We start from the raw sequence: 17,676 nt of genomic DNA, 5'->3' as shown, positions 1-17,676 counted from the left end.
CCAATTCACTTTTACTATGATGTATGGCACACCATTTATTATAAAGAGTGAATCCAACAATTGTAGCACCTAAAAAACTGCTCAACCTGAATGTTAAGTACTCATAAGACTGATAAAGAAGACACACAAATCTGATCTGACCACAACTGACTGCTTACGCATGGCTCTGCACATTATTGCAAGCAATATTGCAAAATTGCTATTTGTCTGAACTGCAGCCAAATTAGTCAATCAAATATCAGAGTAACTGTGCTACACACACCAACACACACACAACAACAACACACTCATACAAATCTTTAATTATCTAATCAAAAACTCGTTTTTTTAGTGCTAGCCAAACAGATGTTCATAAATGAGACCTGAGAGAGAGAAAGAGATTTCAAAAGCCAGACGTCATTCATATTTTCTTCATATATATGTGCTCCCCACACTTAAAAACACAAGACGGGCCCTGTATTTTCCTAGGATCAAGAAGGCATATATTTTCTGGCTTTGCCAAGTCTAAGATTTGAACACAGAGAGTAACAATTTGCTTTGGTGAGAAACTGGAACAAGCTACAGTACTTTATTGAAAAAAGCATAAAGGTTTTGTAAATAATGACTCAATTTTATTTTTAAATAAGATTAATGAGTGTAAATGAGAGTTGTGTTTGATGTTTCTAGTTTGTTACTATTACTAATGACAGAAATGCAAGTTTTGACCCTTCATCCACTACAGTCAAGACTTCAGCTGATGATACAGAAGGTCAATAGCCTGGGTGCCAGCCGATCTTAGCCCCGCCCACAACATTTTGAGAAACGGGTCTGGGGTTTCACCGTTGAGGAGCTACTATGCGAGTCCCAAAACTGGCCGACGAATCAAATTGTGAGGGCGGGCTTTATACGGCGATGGACAGATGATCAACAGTAACGTATCAACCACGTCACCAAAGAGCGCGTGTGTTGAATCTGTTGTTTACAACGAAATGGCTGCCGCGGTAGAAATCAGATGTGTGGATTCTGACATCGAGTCTGTTCTAAAAGATATCGACAGAGCATTGATTTTAAAAGAAGAACAGAGAAACGCGAGCAAGGCATTTGTTGATGTTTTTGCCGTCCTTCCTACGGGATTCGGCAAAAGTTGTCGCATTTATGAAGGATCAAGTTAAAGAAGCAACTGAAATGGGTATCACGGCAATGCAACTCGGTGTGCACGACGAGATGGATATAATTAGCGGTCGTTGCCAACTTCTTTTCGGAAGCCCGGAATCGTGGAGGGACATGCTAGGCTCGGATATTTTTCAAGCAAACGTAATGGGTATCGTCGTGGATGAAGTTCAATGTACAAATGGTAAGAGATAGTCTTACTGTATGACTTAATGTGATATACCGTAAAACTTCAAATAATAGCCCGGGCTTTTATTTTCCCAAACCTATCATCACACCAGGCGTCTAAAAGAGACAGGCGTCTATAAGAGACAGGCTTTTAATTTAATTGTTCCAGCATGACAGCAGGAGGTTACCACATATTATGTTTTATTTTTAATTTGAATGTGTTTAACAAATTAGTTTGTGTAATAACAACAGTCTTAAATTATTGGGAGTATAAATATAGCAAACAAGGATATGTTTTTTTTATTGGTTGTTGCGTGAAATCTTACCCAGATACAACAGTGCTATTTTCTGATTGGCTATTGTGTAGCCTCTTTCTCTTTTTTTGTATTGGCTCGCTCGACTAGAACTCTAGGGAAGACGGGCTTGATAGAGAGAGAGAGAGCAGTGCGGCCAGATACATTTTGGCGCTGCAGCATATTAAATATGATAAATAGTGTTTCCGCGCGAGAAATACAATGTGTGGCGGGAGTGCATGTATGACAAAAGACTGAAAGCCCGGCTATTATCAGCGGCCTCAAAACACTACCGGCCCACAGGGAAAAGTCCCGACTCCCGATTGCCTCTTCGCTACTGTCATCATCACCTCAATCCTGGCGACGAAGCTCGTTGTGTTGTCATAGTGATGAGTAACGGAACGACTGCGTCTGTTACGTGACATCTACAGGTAATCAAAACTTTAGCGTGTGTAATCTGCACCATAGAACTGTCTTAAACAGACTATCTGACGGGTTTTAGAAGATTAAATACAACCCGAAACTAAAAAACAGACCAGGCCTTTATTTGAGACAGGCGTTTATTTACCCAAACCTGTCGTCACACCAGGCGTCTAAAAGAGACAGGCGTCTATTTGGGACCCGGCTATTATTTGAAGTTTTACGGTAAATGAAATGTTGTAAACATAGTAGGTGTTGATGTACGTTCGCTAACTCAGACTTGTAGTGAAATAACTAGCAGTTCGGTCAAGCTGCAAATACGTCATTTCAACATACGTCTCACACCCCGTTGCTCTGATTGGTCGTAGGTCTATCCAATTGAGTGCAGAGGCATTTTTCGGTTGAGACCGAGACACGCCTCATAATTATAGCTCAATGGAGCGGTATCAGACTCAAATTCTGACTAGAATTGAGTATGACAACGTCAGGCTAGAAGGTCAATATACTGCACAGGGAAAAGTTTCAATGTCTTACACTGACATGAAATTAAATGAATTTTTAATTGAGAAATCACTAAAGTGGTGATCTTTATTGATGCTAAACTCTTACATGCATGATGTGATGTATTCAGACTATAACACACAGCATTATATTAATGGCTGTTATTAATCATCTGCTATCATTACATTATTATTAATCATCTGCATATTACATAATAACAGAAACGTGATTTCCTACAGGATTTCTTCAATCTTCAGCATGGAAAATCATCCTCTTAGAATTCAGTAATGCTGCAGAATTTCCCTTAACTATCATCTATCCTTCATTTTTTCTCCTCCTTTCCCTTCCTCATCTGTCCCCTTATCATTCCTCTCCTCTCCTCTTTTGCCTATTTATCTCTTTTTCCTCTTCTCCCCTTTCTCTTCTTCATCTCTCCACTTTCTCTTCTTGATCTCTCCCCTTTCTCTTCTTCATCTCTCATCTTTCTCCCTTCTCCCCTCCCCTCTTTCTCCCCTCTCCTCTTTCCCCCCTTCTCTTCACTCCTCTTTCTCCCTTCTCCTATTTCTCCCCTCTCCTCTTGCTCCCTTCTCCCTCTCCTCTTTCTCCCTTCTCCACTCTCCTCTTTCTCCCTTCTCCCTTCTCCACTCTCCTCTTTCTTCGTTCTCCTCTTTCTCCCTTCTCCACTCTCCTCTTTCTCCATCATTCTCTGCTCTCCTCTTTCTCCATTCTCCTCTTTCCCCCTTCTCTCCTCTCCTCTTTCTCCCTTCCCCCTTCTTCTCTTTCTCCCTTCCCCCCTCTCCTCTTTCTCCCTTCTCCCATCTCCTCTTTTTCCCTTCCCCCCTCTCCTCTTTCTCCCTTCTCCCCTCTCCTCTTTTTCCCTTCTCCCCACTCCTCTTTTTCCCTTCCCCCCTCTCCTCTTTCTCCCTTCTCCACTCTCCTCTTTCTCCATTCTCCTCTTTCCCCCTTCTCTCCTCTCCTCTCCTCTTTCTCCCTTCTCCCATCTCCTCTTTTTCCCTTCCCCCCTCTCCTCTTTCTCCCTTCTCCTCTTTCTCCCTTCTCCCCTCTCCTCTTTCTCCTTTACCCCCTCTCCTCTTTCTCCCTTCTCCCCTCTCCTCTTTCTCCCCTCTCTTCTTTCTCCCTTCTCCCCACTCCTCTTTCTCCCTTCTCCCCTCTCCTCTTTCTCCCTACTCCCCTCTCCTCTTTTCCCTTCTCCCCTCTCCTCTTTCTTTCCTCTCTCTCGCTTCTCCCCCTCCTCTTTCTCCCTTCTCCCCTCTCCTCTTTTCCCTTCTCCCCTCTCCTCTTTCTCTACTCTCTCTCGCTTCTCCCCTCTCCTCTTTCTCCCTACTCCCCTCTCCTCTTTTCCCTTCTCCCCTCTCCTCTTTCTTTCCTCTCTCTCGCTTCTCCCCCTCCTCTTTCTCCCTTCTCCACTCTCCTCTTTTCCCTTCTCCCCTGTCCTCTTTCTCTACTCTCTCTCGCTTCTCCCCTCTCCTCTTTCTCCCTTACCCCCTCTCCTCTTTCTCCCTCTCCTCTTTCTCCCTTGCCCCCTCTCCTCTTTCTCCCTTCTCCCCTCTCCTCTTTCTCCCCTCTCTTCTTTCTCCCTTCTCCCCACTCCTCTTTCTCCCTTCCCCACTCTCCTCTTTCTCCCTTCTCCCCTCTCCTCTTTCTCCCTACTCCCCTCTCCTCTTTTCCCTTCTCCCCTCTCCTCTTTCTCTCCTCTCTCTCGCTTCTCCCCCTCCTCTTTCTCCCTTCTCCCCTCTCCTCTTTTCCCTTCTCCCCTCTCCTCTTTCTCTACTCTCTCTCGCTTCTCCCCTCTCCTCTTTCTCCCTTACCCCCTCTCCTCTTTCTCCCTCTCCTCTTTCTTCCTTACCCCCTCTCCTCTTTCTCCCTTCTCCCATCTCCTCTTTTTCCCTTCCCCCTCTCCTCTTTCCCCCCTTCTCTTCTCTTGTTTTCTCTCCTCTTTTTCGTTTCTTTTCACTCATCTTTTTTCCCTTCTCTCCTCTTTCCCTTTTCTTTCCTCTCCTCTTTTTCCTCCTCTCCTTTTCTCTCCTCTCCTCATTTTTTACCTCCTCTTCACCCTTATTTTCCATTCCTCCCAATGTTCTTTCCCTTCCTCTCTTCTTTTCCTCTCCTCTCCTAATTTGTTAGTCAATACAGCTGCAAATTTCACCACACATTCCTTCATTGTCATATTTACACAGAGCTGTACATTTAACAAGCTCTTTATAACCGTCACAGGCGATGTTGTTCCACCTGCTCCACTTCCATATGATATCACAGTTACTGCCCAACAAATTACATCAACAATTACAGGACACACACACAAATGCACACACATCTACACACACATTCTCTTTTCTTCAGCTTGAGATACTTCATATGATTTGTTAATGGAGAGCAGCGGGGACCGGCCACTTTCTCCACATCCTCGAAAGATTGTCAGCCAATCAAATGTCAGAAATTCGAGTGCCAACATGACTGACAGACATTTCTGATTAGAAACAAGACAATGAGCTTGGGTTACGCCCCCAGTTGTGTTTCCTGTTCAGTAAACCTATTGCTTTTAAAGATTTTACATCTTATACATTTTAATAAAGTCTGTAACAGCATCTTTATGTCAATTAACAAGAGAAGCCAAAACCATTTATTTATATTCCCTAAATATCTCTTTCCTTCACTTCAAACTATTTCTCTCTTTCTCTCTCGCTCTCTGCTGTAGTGTCAGGATAATCCCTGATGGGTGGAGTACAGTTTGAGTGACAGATGGAGTGATGCTGCCATACGTTTTCTCCGACTCAAAGAGGTGAGCAGAGGTTAGTGGAGGTAATGAGGCCATCAAAATGCAAAACATATAGAGTTAACAGGAAGAGAAGTAGTGAGGGAGTTTACTGTCCCCCTTTTTGGGAAGACTAGTTCACCAAACTATGTGAGGGTGGGTAACTACATTTTTAATACATTTTTATGTTTTTGATCAAAAAGACAGTTTCCAGTGCACTGTATAAAAAATCTGCATTTTTATCAAATCAGCATATATTTGTATGCTACTTAATAAATTAAGTTAAACAATTTCAACTTGTTTTTCAACTTGTTTTTTTATAAGTTCAACTTATCAAAGGTCAAAACTTAAAAAAGTAGGTTGGAGTGACTTGTTAAGACAAGTTTGTTTTAACTTTTTTTTACAATGTGATTAAGAAAATACAGTAGGCTATAGACCAGGGGTCTCCAACCTTTTTGTGAGCAAGGTCTACCACAATGGATAAAACCATCTGTAGGGCTACTTTTTTAATATATATTCGGTGTCAGTTACAAAAAGTTGTCACTGGGGTGGTATCTTTTCAAAATGTACACTTTTGTACCTAAATGGTGCATATTGGTACCTCAAAGGTACAAATCTACAGTATATATGACATATTAGGACCTTTTAAAAGGGTACCATCTCAGTAACAACTTTTGTACAGTACCTTGTTTCTGAGGGTGTACAAAGTAAATAGTATAAAATACTTTGGCAATAAAAAATATCAAGAATGTAATGATATAATTACCACATGCGCTGCAAATAATGCAAAACAAGCCGTGCAAGCAAAATGTCAAGTGGTAATGAGAATTTAGGAGGTAATTTTCTTTATGGTCATAAAACTCGTGTCATAAAGCAACAAAAAATAAATTTTACACTCTTAAAAGTGCTGGGTTGATTTTACAGTGTAATGATCCAATAATGCTTCCCTCATTTATTTATTTTCCTGATTTTATGGTTAAATCTCGATATGTTTTTATGACATTCACCCCTTTTCTGTAAAAAACTACAATATGAACCCTACTAGATGACTATGTGTTCCTCAAACAGGGTTCTGACACCTTAGTCAACTTCAAATTCAAGGACCTTTCAAGAACTTTCCAGGTGCAATACCCTCAAATTCAAGGACTGAATGTGGGGACACATTTTAAGTGAGGCAAGGTTACATCGTGTTACCTTTTAAGATACATTGTTACAGTTCCCTTTCGAGGGAACTCGCGCTGCGTCACTGCAGTGACACTTTGGGGACGCCTCCAGGGGTAAGTTCGTCTGAATGTGTATATCAAATTCAACCAATGGTGAGGCTTAACGACAAAGACAGGGTGACGCGGGAGCCAAGAAGTATATCGCTATCTGAAATATTGCCAAAGACGGCTTTACAGGGATGCAGGAAGTATGGCAAGGGTGACGCAGCGTCTCGTTCCCTTCTCAGGGAACAACAGTTATATACGTAACCCGAGACGTTTTCATGTGTCAAACACAACTATGCAAAAAAGCATTTTGATATGAATCAACATTTGCATACAGAAGATATAAGCATTTAAAGCAAACAGGTGTGCTTTAAAAGTCTAGAACTTTTATGATATTATCCTACACTACACAGGGAATAATATGGATTTTTTTCCAGAAAACTTCTTGCATAATAGATTCAAGCACTTCAATGACCTGTATCTATGTATGTATGTTTTCAAAAACTTCCCAAGGAAGTTTCACAAACTTTCAAGGATTTCAAGGAACCCTGCTCAAAAAAATATTATACATCAGGTCTGATGAAGAACTATAAGTAACCGGGCATCACTGATGGTCTACCTGGGCTCCTCATTCATCCACGGCAGCTAACTACAGTTCTCTCTCTCTCTCTTTCTTCACTATTAACTCAAAGTGACAGGATGAAAAGAGAATAAACTGTGCCTTTGAAGATTTGCTGTGAGGAGTATAGGATGTATATATACACACAATATAAACACAGACCGATCCGTGAGGAGGGGGAGTGGAGGATTAGAGAGAGGGACAGATCAGAGAGATGATGGGTAGAGGTGTGCCCATCTCAGTCGGAGGAAAGCTAGGCTGTATACTTAAATGTGATGATAAAGAGAGCGAGAATTGAAGAGATTCAATTTCCTATGACATTCTTTGAATTTCAAACACATACAGTAACATACGACCTTAATGAATTCCTGAAACATCCTATCACATCACCACCAACTCTATGTATGATGTTATTATATAATCTGAGCGTGATCCATCTGTGTGCTACTTTAAATAAAAAAGTAATATAGAATCACTTAGAAATGCATCATGTGTGTGTTTGTTTAATATTACCTCTGGTATCTGAATGGCATAGGGTTGGTTGTGAAATGTTGGAGCGTTATCATTTACATCTCCAATCTGTATGTTGACTGTATCCTTGACCACCTAAAAATATGAAGAGTTAATTAACAGTATATTTGTATAAAGACAATAAGTGTTTGTGTGTTTACACAAAAAAATTCCACTGCATGGTACAAGTGAGTTTGGCTCAACTCGGCTTGTTTTACTTTGGCTCACTGCAGTTTAGTTTGCTTCAAAATGAGTGGGATTATAGACTTATCATTATAGTTGAGCCGTCTCTACTGCCATGAACGTAATTGTGACACAAACAAACCAACAACACAGGAGCAATGGAGCATATCGATATAATGATGTTCTAGATTCTCAGCATGAGGATGTGTTTTACTGCAAAAAATAGTCCCAAAGATAGTTTGGGAACTTGTTCAAAAAAGTGCAATAAAATAAAATATGAATACTTAAAAATTTAGTTTTATGTAGAAAGTAAAAATACTTAAAGGGATAGTTCGGCCAAAAATGATATTAAACCCATGATTTACTCACCCCCAAGCTGTCCGCGTTGCATATGTCCATCGTTTTTCAGACAAACACATTTTCGGATATTTTAGAAAATGTTTTAAATCTTTCAGTTAATTAAATGTGAAGTTACGGGGTCCACGACCTTTAAGTCCAAAAAAAGTGCGTCCATCCTTCACAAATTAAATCCAAACGGCTCCAGGATGATAAACAAAGGTCTTCTGAGGGTAATCCGCGCAGTGTTGTTGTAGAAATATCCATATTTAAAACTTTATTAACGAAAATAAATACCTTCCAGTAGCGCCGCCATCTTAGACTCCTCTGTATTCAGGAGAGAGTATTATCGTAGTTTACGCACTTTTCTTAGTGACGTATGAAAAATTTGGAGGGCGGGGGCACAGAGCAGCAGCAGAGTAACCTCCGTAGGCTGCGTAAGCTCTCATCCTGAATGCGGACGCGACTAAGATGGCGGCGCTACCGGAAGGTATTTATTTACGTTAATAAAGTTTTAAATATGGATATTTCTACAACAACACTGCGCGGATTACCATCAGAAGACCTTTGTTTATCATCCTGGAGCAGTTTGGATTTAATTTGTGAAGGATGGACGCACTTTTTTTGGACTTAAAGGTCGTGGACCCCGTCACATTACATTTAATCAACTGAAAGATCTAAAACATTTTCTAAAATATCCGAAAATTTGTTTGTCTGAAAAACGATGGACATATGCAACTCGGTCAGCTTGGGGGTGAGTAAATCATGGGTTTAATATCATTTTTGGCCGAACTATTCCTTTAAGTAGTGTCCACCTCTAGGTACCATACAGTGGAAAAGCACCATAATCTGATTTAAAAACTGTTCTTTTAGTCCACAAAGACAAGATCATATATGAATCAAGTCGTTTTAATTTTAAGTGTTGGGTTAGGTTTTGGGTAAGTCTGTATATCAATTCTAGTTTGAATTGTTAGCTAAAAGTATGTTCCCAAGCCAAAATAATGTGCGTTTAAAGGGTACGTTCCTATTTAGATCATTTTGTAAATGAGAGTAATGTTTGTCCAACTCACCCCCTGACTGTCACTCACAAAGAATTCCACCTGCATCTCTGATTTGGTCTGAAAAAAGAAAAGGCAGAATGCACCAGCATTATATGAACTGCTTCACACTTCAGTTCTACACACATTTATTTCTGCCATCTTTTTTGGTACCTCTCTGTCAAGAGGCTGTCTCAGCCACACGACCCCTGTCGTCTCCTGTACAGCAAAGTACCGCATGGCCTCTTCACCCAACACACCGAAAATCAGCGGCTCGCCGTCTGGATCCACCGCCTGCAGCTGGGTAATGGATGTACCTGAACACACACACAGTGACAGACAATATTATAATAAACTACAGATAAATACAGTGGCGCCCGGTGACTTCTTTTTTCAAGGGCGCATGCCGCACAATGCAAAGTTCATCACAACATGTATGTAGCCCGTCATGTGTGTGCTTTCACACGTAATTTCAAAATATGTGTTCTGCGTGTTGAGAGATCCTGTGTGCATCAAGTGTCTTGTCAAAATAAGTGCCTGCTGCAGACGCATCTAAAGCGTTTATGATAAAAAGACGCACGGGTTTGCCAGATACTCGCATAATCTCATGTTAATCAGAGTTTAGTGTTAAGGGAGTGTCTTGTGTGTATTTTCCGAACGTGAGCGTCTCTTTTATCATAAACGGTTTTGACGCGTGTGCAGCAGGCACTTATTTTGACAAAACACGTGATGCACATGGTTTACATAACGCAATTTTGAAAACATGAGCAACACACATGACACTTCGAACACTTATTTTGAATTTGCGCCCCTGGGAAGAGCAGTTACGAGCCGCCACTGGATAAAAATATCTACAGTAAAATGGGTCAGTTAATGAAAATTAATATTTTTCTCTATTTTTTTTTAAATAAAATATTTTGATAAACAATGAAGTAGCAAAACATTCAAAACTTTAAAAAGTGATATTAACTTTATTTGGCTTATGTTGTCATTTTTAAGTATAAAACTCAACCTATATTTGGCAAAAAAACACCTTTGTCAATTGTATTTTTCTAAGCATGCATTTATAGGGCAACAACGTACTAAAAACCTTTAAAAAACTGGGCTTGCGTTTTTGAAAAGATTCATGTACAGATTTCAATGTAATCAAAACAATCCCTGTTCACATGTATCTGCAAAAAGGACTAAAAACACTTTATTACACATGCAAGGCATGTAGCTGGTGATATCACATGATATCTGTACACAAAATATGCATGCACATTTTACCATTTTCACAAATTTGCTTTATTCTATTTTACATGGAAATAATAAGAGATCATTTTGAAAAACTGCATTTGAAACCAGTTTTCAAAAGTGTATGTTTTCAGGTTCCCGAAACGCCATTGTTGAGTAAGAGAATGGACAAAATGCAATAAAAGTTTAATTTTTTTGTTAAAAATGGTGCCTTTTACTGTGAAAAAGTCTTACCGTGGGTTCACACCAGCCGCGTTTGAAGCGTCCAAATCGCATCTACCGTGCCTAGTTTGCCGCTTGAACAGTTTGAGTTTACTCGCTTCATTCGGGCGTGAAAGCCGTGCGTGAAATTCTAGTCATTGAGACATTCACGTGGAAATTCGCGTCATAGGAAATTCGCTCTTCCTGTAATCACGTCACTACTAGAGCAAGCAACTGATTGGACACGGCGTGTTTTTCCCCAAAAGTTCAGATTTTTCAACGCGCGCGTTTGCGGAGGCAACGCTCTATTCGCGCCATTCGCGCAAACTAGACGCGCGAATGAGCCGGAATCGCGTCAACCGCGCCACGCTAAACGCCTCTTTTGCGCCACAATACCTCCAGACGCGCGTCAACACTTCTTCACATTGACTTAACATTGAAATCACTCGCGGTTGACGGCGGCTGGTGTAAACGCAGCATTAAGAATTTAAGTTCATGTAAAGTAATTTCAGAGAATTGTTTCTAAACACATTATAAATGTTACAAATGTATTGTTGAAACACGTTAAAAAGGCTGTGAACTACGTAGCACTGAATTGTGAAGTTTGTCCTCTTTTTAGGATTATTATTATTATTTGGGCGGGGCTAAAACGGTGGCTCGACGACACACTGGAGCCACCGAGCATGACCCTGCCCATAACACAATCGCAAGCATCCATTTAGGTTGCTGTGGTATTTGAAAGTTGAAGGAGACAGCAATTTGTAGACAGTCAATTAGATTAAATGTATACATTTAAGGCAGCTAAATAAGATGCATAAACGCTCCCTGAATAGGAGTCAAGATGAGGTGAAGTGTGTAATTTCTCTCGGTTCAACATGCTCAGATCTTACAGGTTTGAAAAAGTCATTTCATTCAATGGCAAAATACATTTTAATCTCTTTAATATCTTATTCCATCTTTTCTATACAATCAATTTCTAAATAGCTAAAAAGCAACCCCTTATTTATTTACTCTCCCCCTCCAGTCTCAATAATGTGTGATGAAGCCCTTATGACAATGTCAACATTTAGCTCATCTGAGCTCTTCATACAGAGTCAGTAACAGGTGTGTGTTTATGAAGACACCTGGCGAGTCGCCCCTGGCTCATTCCAGCTTCAGTCGTGATGCCAGACGCCTAATGCCGCGGATCCAATATTAATGAGTAAGACCAACAAAAGAGATCAAGATGAATCCCTTCCGTAGTCAAACACACGCATACATAAAAGCACTCACAGACACTAGTGCCTAGACATTTGGTCGACTGGTCAAGCATCTCGTGACTCTAAATGACGACAGTAAGAGAAAAATATTTTCATATACAGACTCATCCAGCAACCACAAATGTCAGTAACTTACACCATGGTCTTCAACAGGGGGTCTGGGAAGGTCCATGGTGGTATTACTGGGGGTCCTCAAAATATTGTTTGAATGCAAAATGAAAAATTATTATTATCGCATTATTAGGCCAATAAAAAACTTGATTAAAATGAGGAGCATAATGTTCCCATAATAAAATCTATTATATGTACTGGGGGTCCCTGCTCCTCTCTATCCATTTAAGAGGTCCCTGGCCCGAAAAAGGTTAAAGACCTCTCACTTAGACAATAAAACACACACACACACACACATATCTTTATGAATACACAATACTGTTTGACACGGAGGTGAAACGCATCTAATTAATACAAGGATTTATGAACGGCTCTTCCTGTTTATAATGAGATTTATGCAAATTCTGCTGCTTTCAGTCTGAGTTATAATTTAGTTGAAGACGGTGTAAATTAAGCATTTTAGGTTACGCTCATTAATAATAAAGACTTCTGCCTCTTTCTCTCTCATTTTTAGGAATAGGGGAATTTATTGCGTACGCTCAGGACAAGAGATTGCTGGATAAGAAATGGTGCTGAAAGTCTGTGTTGTGTCACCGAGCACAAGAGGATTTTGGGAAATATTGAGGATTCAAAATAAGGATGACTATCTGTGTGTGTGTGTGTGTTAAAATGCAAGTGTGAGCATGCATGTGTGTAAGACCGGCTCTCTCCGCTCCTCTCAGGCTGACGGATGATGCTATTTAGCCTTCAGTGAGGGCAGTATTATGCTTATGACTGATACACTGAACATTAACACAACCCACAGTGGAGAGGACAGACATGAGAAATGGGCCACCGGGCTCATCTATCTCTCTCGCGGTTACAGACCGTCTTTGTAAGTGTGCAGAATGTTTTATTTTCGAGAATCTAACTCATGTTGATGGCACAACACTGACCAAAGCAGACAAACAGAAGCACACCTGAAGAAAATAACATTAAGTCAAGTCAGCACTTTTTTCTGTACCGCAAAAACCATTCAGTGACCAGGAGCTGTCGTAACCAGATTGTAATGTTAAGTGATGGTCTGAAGAAATGCTCTGTTTGTTACATAAAGCTACTGTATTAATATGATATAAAGAAACACTCTATAACGTGCTGGTTTACTTTTTTTTAATCCAGGGTTGGGTCGATATTATGTAGAACACACCGCTTGGTTAATATGAACCAATGCTGGGTTGTTTAAAGGGGACATATCATGAAAATCAGACTATTTCCATGTTTAAGTGCTATAATTGGGTCCCCAGTGCTACCTAGACAATGTGAAAAAGTAACTTTCAAATTTCTGCAGGCATGTGAAAAAATAGGTCATTTAAATTTGGATCCTCTTGTGATGTCAGAAGGGGATAATACCGCCCCTTAATCTGCACTATCCAAACACAGCACTTCCATTTAGTGCAGAGATCAGCTCATTTGCATTTTAAAGGACACACCCTTAAACGACACGTTTTTGCTCACACCTACAAAGTAGCAATTTTAACATGTTATAATAAATTATCTATATGGTATTTAGAGCTAGAACTTCACATATGTACTCCGGGGACACCAAAGATTTGTTTCACATCTTTAAAAAGTCTTGTGAAATGTCCCCTTTAAACCTATGGTTGAGTAACAACGACCCAGCAACTGGGTTAAAACAACATCATTTTAACCCTGCAGTGTTTTCTGTCTAATAGTGACCCAGCCCTGAGTTAAAAACAACCCAGCACTTTTTAAATTGTTCTAGTATGACGTTTAATCATCTTAACTAATTGCCTTTACTGGCCAGTACAATATAAAAAAATAACTTGCTAAATAATGTGATATGCAATATGTAAATATGCTTTATCTTTTTAAAATCATTTAAAGGAACAGTATGTAAGAAATGTATATCAATTAATCATAAAATGGCCCTGATATGTCACTAGACATGAAGAAATCATTTTCATTTCAAATACTTATATCACTGACAACAGTGATCCGGCCTGGATATTGTCATTTAAAAATTGGAGTTGCAGCCCTCAACTGATGTTTATGTTGTCATGTTGTGATTGCAGTACCAGTTTTGGCCACAATCCTACATACTGTTCCTTTAAACTGAATTTTTTATAAAGCAATACTTCACGATCTTGCAAGTCTCTCTGCATTGACCATATTGACTACTGTATACATAACTTTTTAAAGCATTAAACATTTTCAGTTATTGCAAACCTTTCCCTGTATGTATATTGCAATATGTACGTTAGCAATATTTTGATAGTTTCAAAATATTGCCCTAGACAAAAGGAAAGACGGAAAGAAGCAAACGAACGAAGCAATGAAGAAACAATCAAAGAGAAAACAACAGGAACAGTAAAGGAAAGGAAATGGAAGAGGAAAGGGAAAAGAACAGGAAGAAGAAAGGAAAGGGAAATGAACAGAAAGAATAAAGAAAAGGGAAAACAACAGAAAGAAGAAAGGAAAGGGAAAGAACAGGGGCAGGAAAGGGAAATGGAACAGAAAGAATAAAGAAAAGGGAAAACAACAGAAAGAAGAAAGGAAAGGGAAAGAACAGGGGCAGGAAAGGGAAATGGAACAGGAAAGGGAAAAGAACAGGAAGAAGAAAGGAAAGGGAAATGAACAGAAAAAATAAAGAAAAGGGAAAACAACAGAAAGAAGAAAGGAAAGGGAAAGAACAGGGGCAGGAAAGGGAAATGGAACAGAAAGAATAAAGAAAAGGGAAAACAACAGAAAGAAGAAAGGAAAGGGAAAGAACAGGGGCAGGAAAGGGAAATGGAACAGGAAAGGGAAAAGAACAGGAAGAAGAAAGGAAAGGGAAATGAACAGAAAGAATAAAGAAAAGGGAAAACAACAGAAAGAAGAAAGGAAAGGGAAAAGAAAAAGAAATAATAAAGTAAAGGGAAAGAACAGGAGCAGGAAAGGGAAATGGAACAGGAAACAGAAAAGAACAGGAAGAAGAAAGGAAAGAACAGGAACAGGAAAGGGAAATGGAACAGGAAAAGTACAGGAACAGGAAAGGAAAGTGAAATAGAACAGGAAAGGGAAAGGGAAAAGAACAGGAAGATGAAAGAAAAGGGAAAAGATCACAAACAGGAAAGGAAAGGGAAATGGAACTGGAACAGGAAAGGGAAATGTAACAGGAACAAGAAAGGATAGGAAAGGAAAAGAAGGACAAAGAAAAGGAAGAAGAAAGAAAAGGGAAAAAACAGGAAAGAAAAAGAACAGGAAGAAGAAAGGAAAGGGAAAAGAACAGGAAGAAGAATGTAAGGGAAAAGAACAGGAAAGGGAAATGCAACAGGAAAGAGAAAAGAACGGAAAAAAAGAAAGTGAGTGGAAATGAACAGGAAGAATAAAGGAAAGTGAAAAAAGGAAAAAGAAAGGAAAGGGAAAGAACAGGAGCAGGTAAGGGAAATGGAACCGGTAATAGAAAAGAACAGGAAGAAGAAAGGAAAGAACAGGAACAGGAAATGGAACAGGAAAAGTACAGGAACGGGAAACCCAGGTGAAAAAGTAGAACACTTCCATAGTGTACTTAAAGTGCTTTATTTTCGCACACTATTTTTGTACTTAATATACTAAAAATGTATCTTTAGTACTTCTTAAGATGTTCTTAAGATTATCTAAGTGTACTTCACTGTGCTATTTTGAGACACCATGAATATGAATGTACATTCTTAAAATACATTTTTAGCACATTTTAGTTCATTTTTATGGTGTCTCAAAATAGCACCGTGAAGTACACTTAGATGATCTTAAGAACATCTTAAGAAGTACTAAAGATGAATTTTTAGTATATTAAGTACAAAAATAGTGTGCGAAAATAAAGCAATTTAAGTACACTATGGAAGTGTACTACCTTTTCACCTGGGAAGTAAAGTGAAATAGGACAGGAACAGAAAAGGGAAAAGAACAGGAAGATGAAAGAAAAGGGAAAAGATCAGAAACAGGAAAGAAAAGGGAAATGAAACAGGAACAAGAAAGGATTGGAAAGGAAAGGAAGGGAAAAGAACAGCAAAGGGAAAAGAACAGGAAGAAGAAAGGAAAGGGAAAAAACAGGAAAGGAAAAAGAACAGGAAGAAGAAAGGAAAGGGAAAAGAACAGGAAGAAGAATGGAAGGGAAAAGAACAGGAACAGGAAAGGGAAATGCAACAGGAAAGGGAAAAGAACGGGAAGAATAAAGTAAAAGGAAATGAACAGAAAGAATAAAGAAAAGGGAAAACAACAGAAAGAAGAAAGGAAAGGGAAAAGAAAAGAAATAAGAAAGTAAAGGGAAAGAACAGGAGCAGGAAAGGGAAATGGAACAGGAAACAGAAAAGAACAGGAAGAAGAAAGGAAAGGGAAATGAACAGAAAGAATAAAGAAAAGGGAAAACAACAGAAAGAAGAAAGGAAACGGAAAGAACAGGGGCAGGAAAGGGAAATGGAACAGGAAAGGGAAAAGAACAGGAAGAAGGAAGGAAAGGGAAATGAACAGAAAGAATAAAGAAAAGGGAAAAGAAAAGAAAGAAGAAAGTAAAGGGAAAGAACAGGGGCAGGAAAGGGAAATGGAACAGGAAACAGAAAAGAACAGGAAGAAGAAAGGAAAGAACAGGAACAGGAAAGGGAAATGGAACAGGAAATGTACAGGAACAGGGAAGGAAAGTGAAATAGAACAGGAAAGGGAAAGGGAAAAGAACAGGAAGATGAAAGAAAAGTGAAAAGATCAGAAACAGGAAAGGAAAGGGAAATGGAACTGGAACAGGAAAGGGAAATGTAACAGGAACAAGAAAAGATAGGAAAGGAAAAGAAGGACAAAGAACAGGAAGAAGAAAGAAAAGGGAAAAAACAGGAAAGAAAAAGAACAGGAAGAAGAAAGGAAAGGGAAAAGAACAGGAAGAAGAATGTAAGGGAAAAGAACAGGAAAGGGAAATGCAACAGGAAAGGGAAAAGAACGGGAAGAAAAAAGTAAAGGGAAATGAACAGGAAGAATAAAGGAAAGTGAAAAAAGGAAAAAGAAAGGAGAGGGAAAGAACAGGAGCAGGAAAGGGAAATGGAACAGGAAAGGGAAAAGAACAGGAAGAAAAAAGGAAAGGGAAAGAACAGGAATTAGAAAGGAAAGGGAAAGAAAAGAAAAGGAACAGGAAAGGGTAATGGAGCAGGAACAGGAAAGGAAAAAAACAGAAAGATGAAAGGAAAGGGAAAAGAATAGGAACAAAAAAAATGACTTAAAAAGGTTAAGACTGTTTAAATTTAAAGCGGATATATCCTGATAATAATCAACATAATAAATGTACTGTGAAGATAGCATGGTACAGTTTGTACTGTAATAGTACTTCAATATGCACTGTACCATGGTACTGAATAGAGCAGTATTAAGGTATTCCATGGTTAATGGTAATTCTTTATTAGCACATGTATCAAATAAACTACACATTTTAATGCAAACTTTAAAAAATTAAAGATGTGTGTCAGACACACAGAGAGAGAGAGTGACAGAGACAGAGAAAACTGAGATGTAAAATGAATGAAATAAAGACAGAGTGAGTATGAGATGTGATTGTGTAGAGATGCTGGCAGTCAAGTGTTTTATGGTGCTCGTGGTCATTTAAAGAGGAGACCACCGGGTCCAGTAAATCACCTCACAGAGGGCATCCATCCCTGCTCGGATCTATAGACTTT

At 39.3% G+C, this 17,676-nt stretch overlaps 1 protein-coding gene across 1 annotated transcript in view; it reads right to left on the bottom strand.

The window, feature by feature from the left end:
* Positions 1-17,676, bottom strand: part of cdh23 (cadherin-related 23) — a 373,711-nt gene that overhangs the window by 269,724 nt on the left and 86,311 nt on the right. The window contains exons 4-6 of the mRNA XM_065296107.1: positions 9,372-9,514; positions 9,231-9,278; positions 7,645-7,737 (exon numbers count right to left, since the gene is read on the bottom strand). Coding sequence (XP_065152179.1) covers positions 7,645-7,737; positions 9,231-9,278; positions 9,372-9,514 — 284 coding nt within the window. The remainder of the gene's footprint in view (positions 1-7,644; positions 7,738-9,230; positions 9,279-9,371; positions 9,515-17,676) is intronic.

Source organism: Paramisgurnus dabryanus, chromosome 20, assembly GCF_030506205.2.
Source record: "Paramisgurnus dabryanus chromosome 20, PD_genome_1.1, whole genome shotgun sequence".
NCBI lineage: Eukaryota > Metazoa > Chordata > Actinopteri > Cypriniformes > Cobitidae > Paramisgurnus > Paramisgurnus dabryanus.
This window is presented reverse-complemented; position numbering and strand designations above follow the sequence as displayed.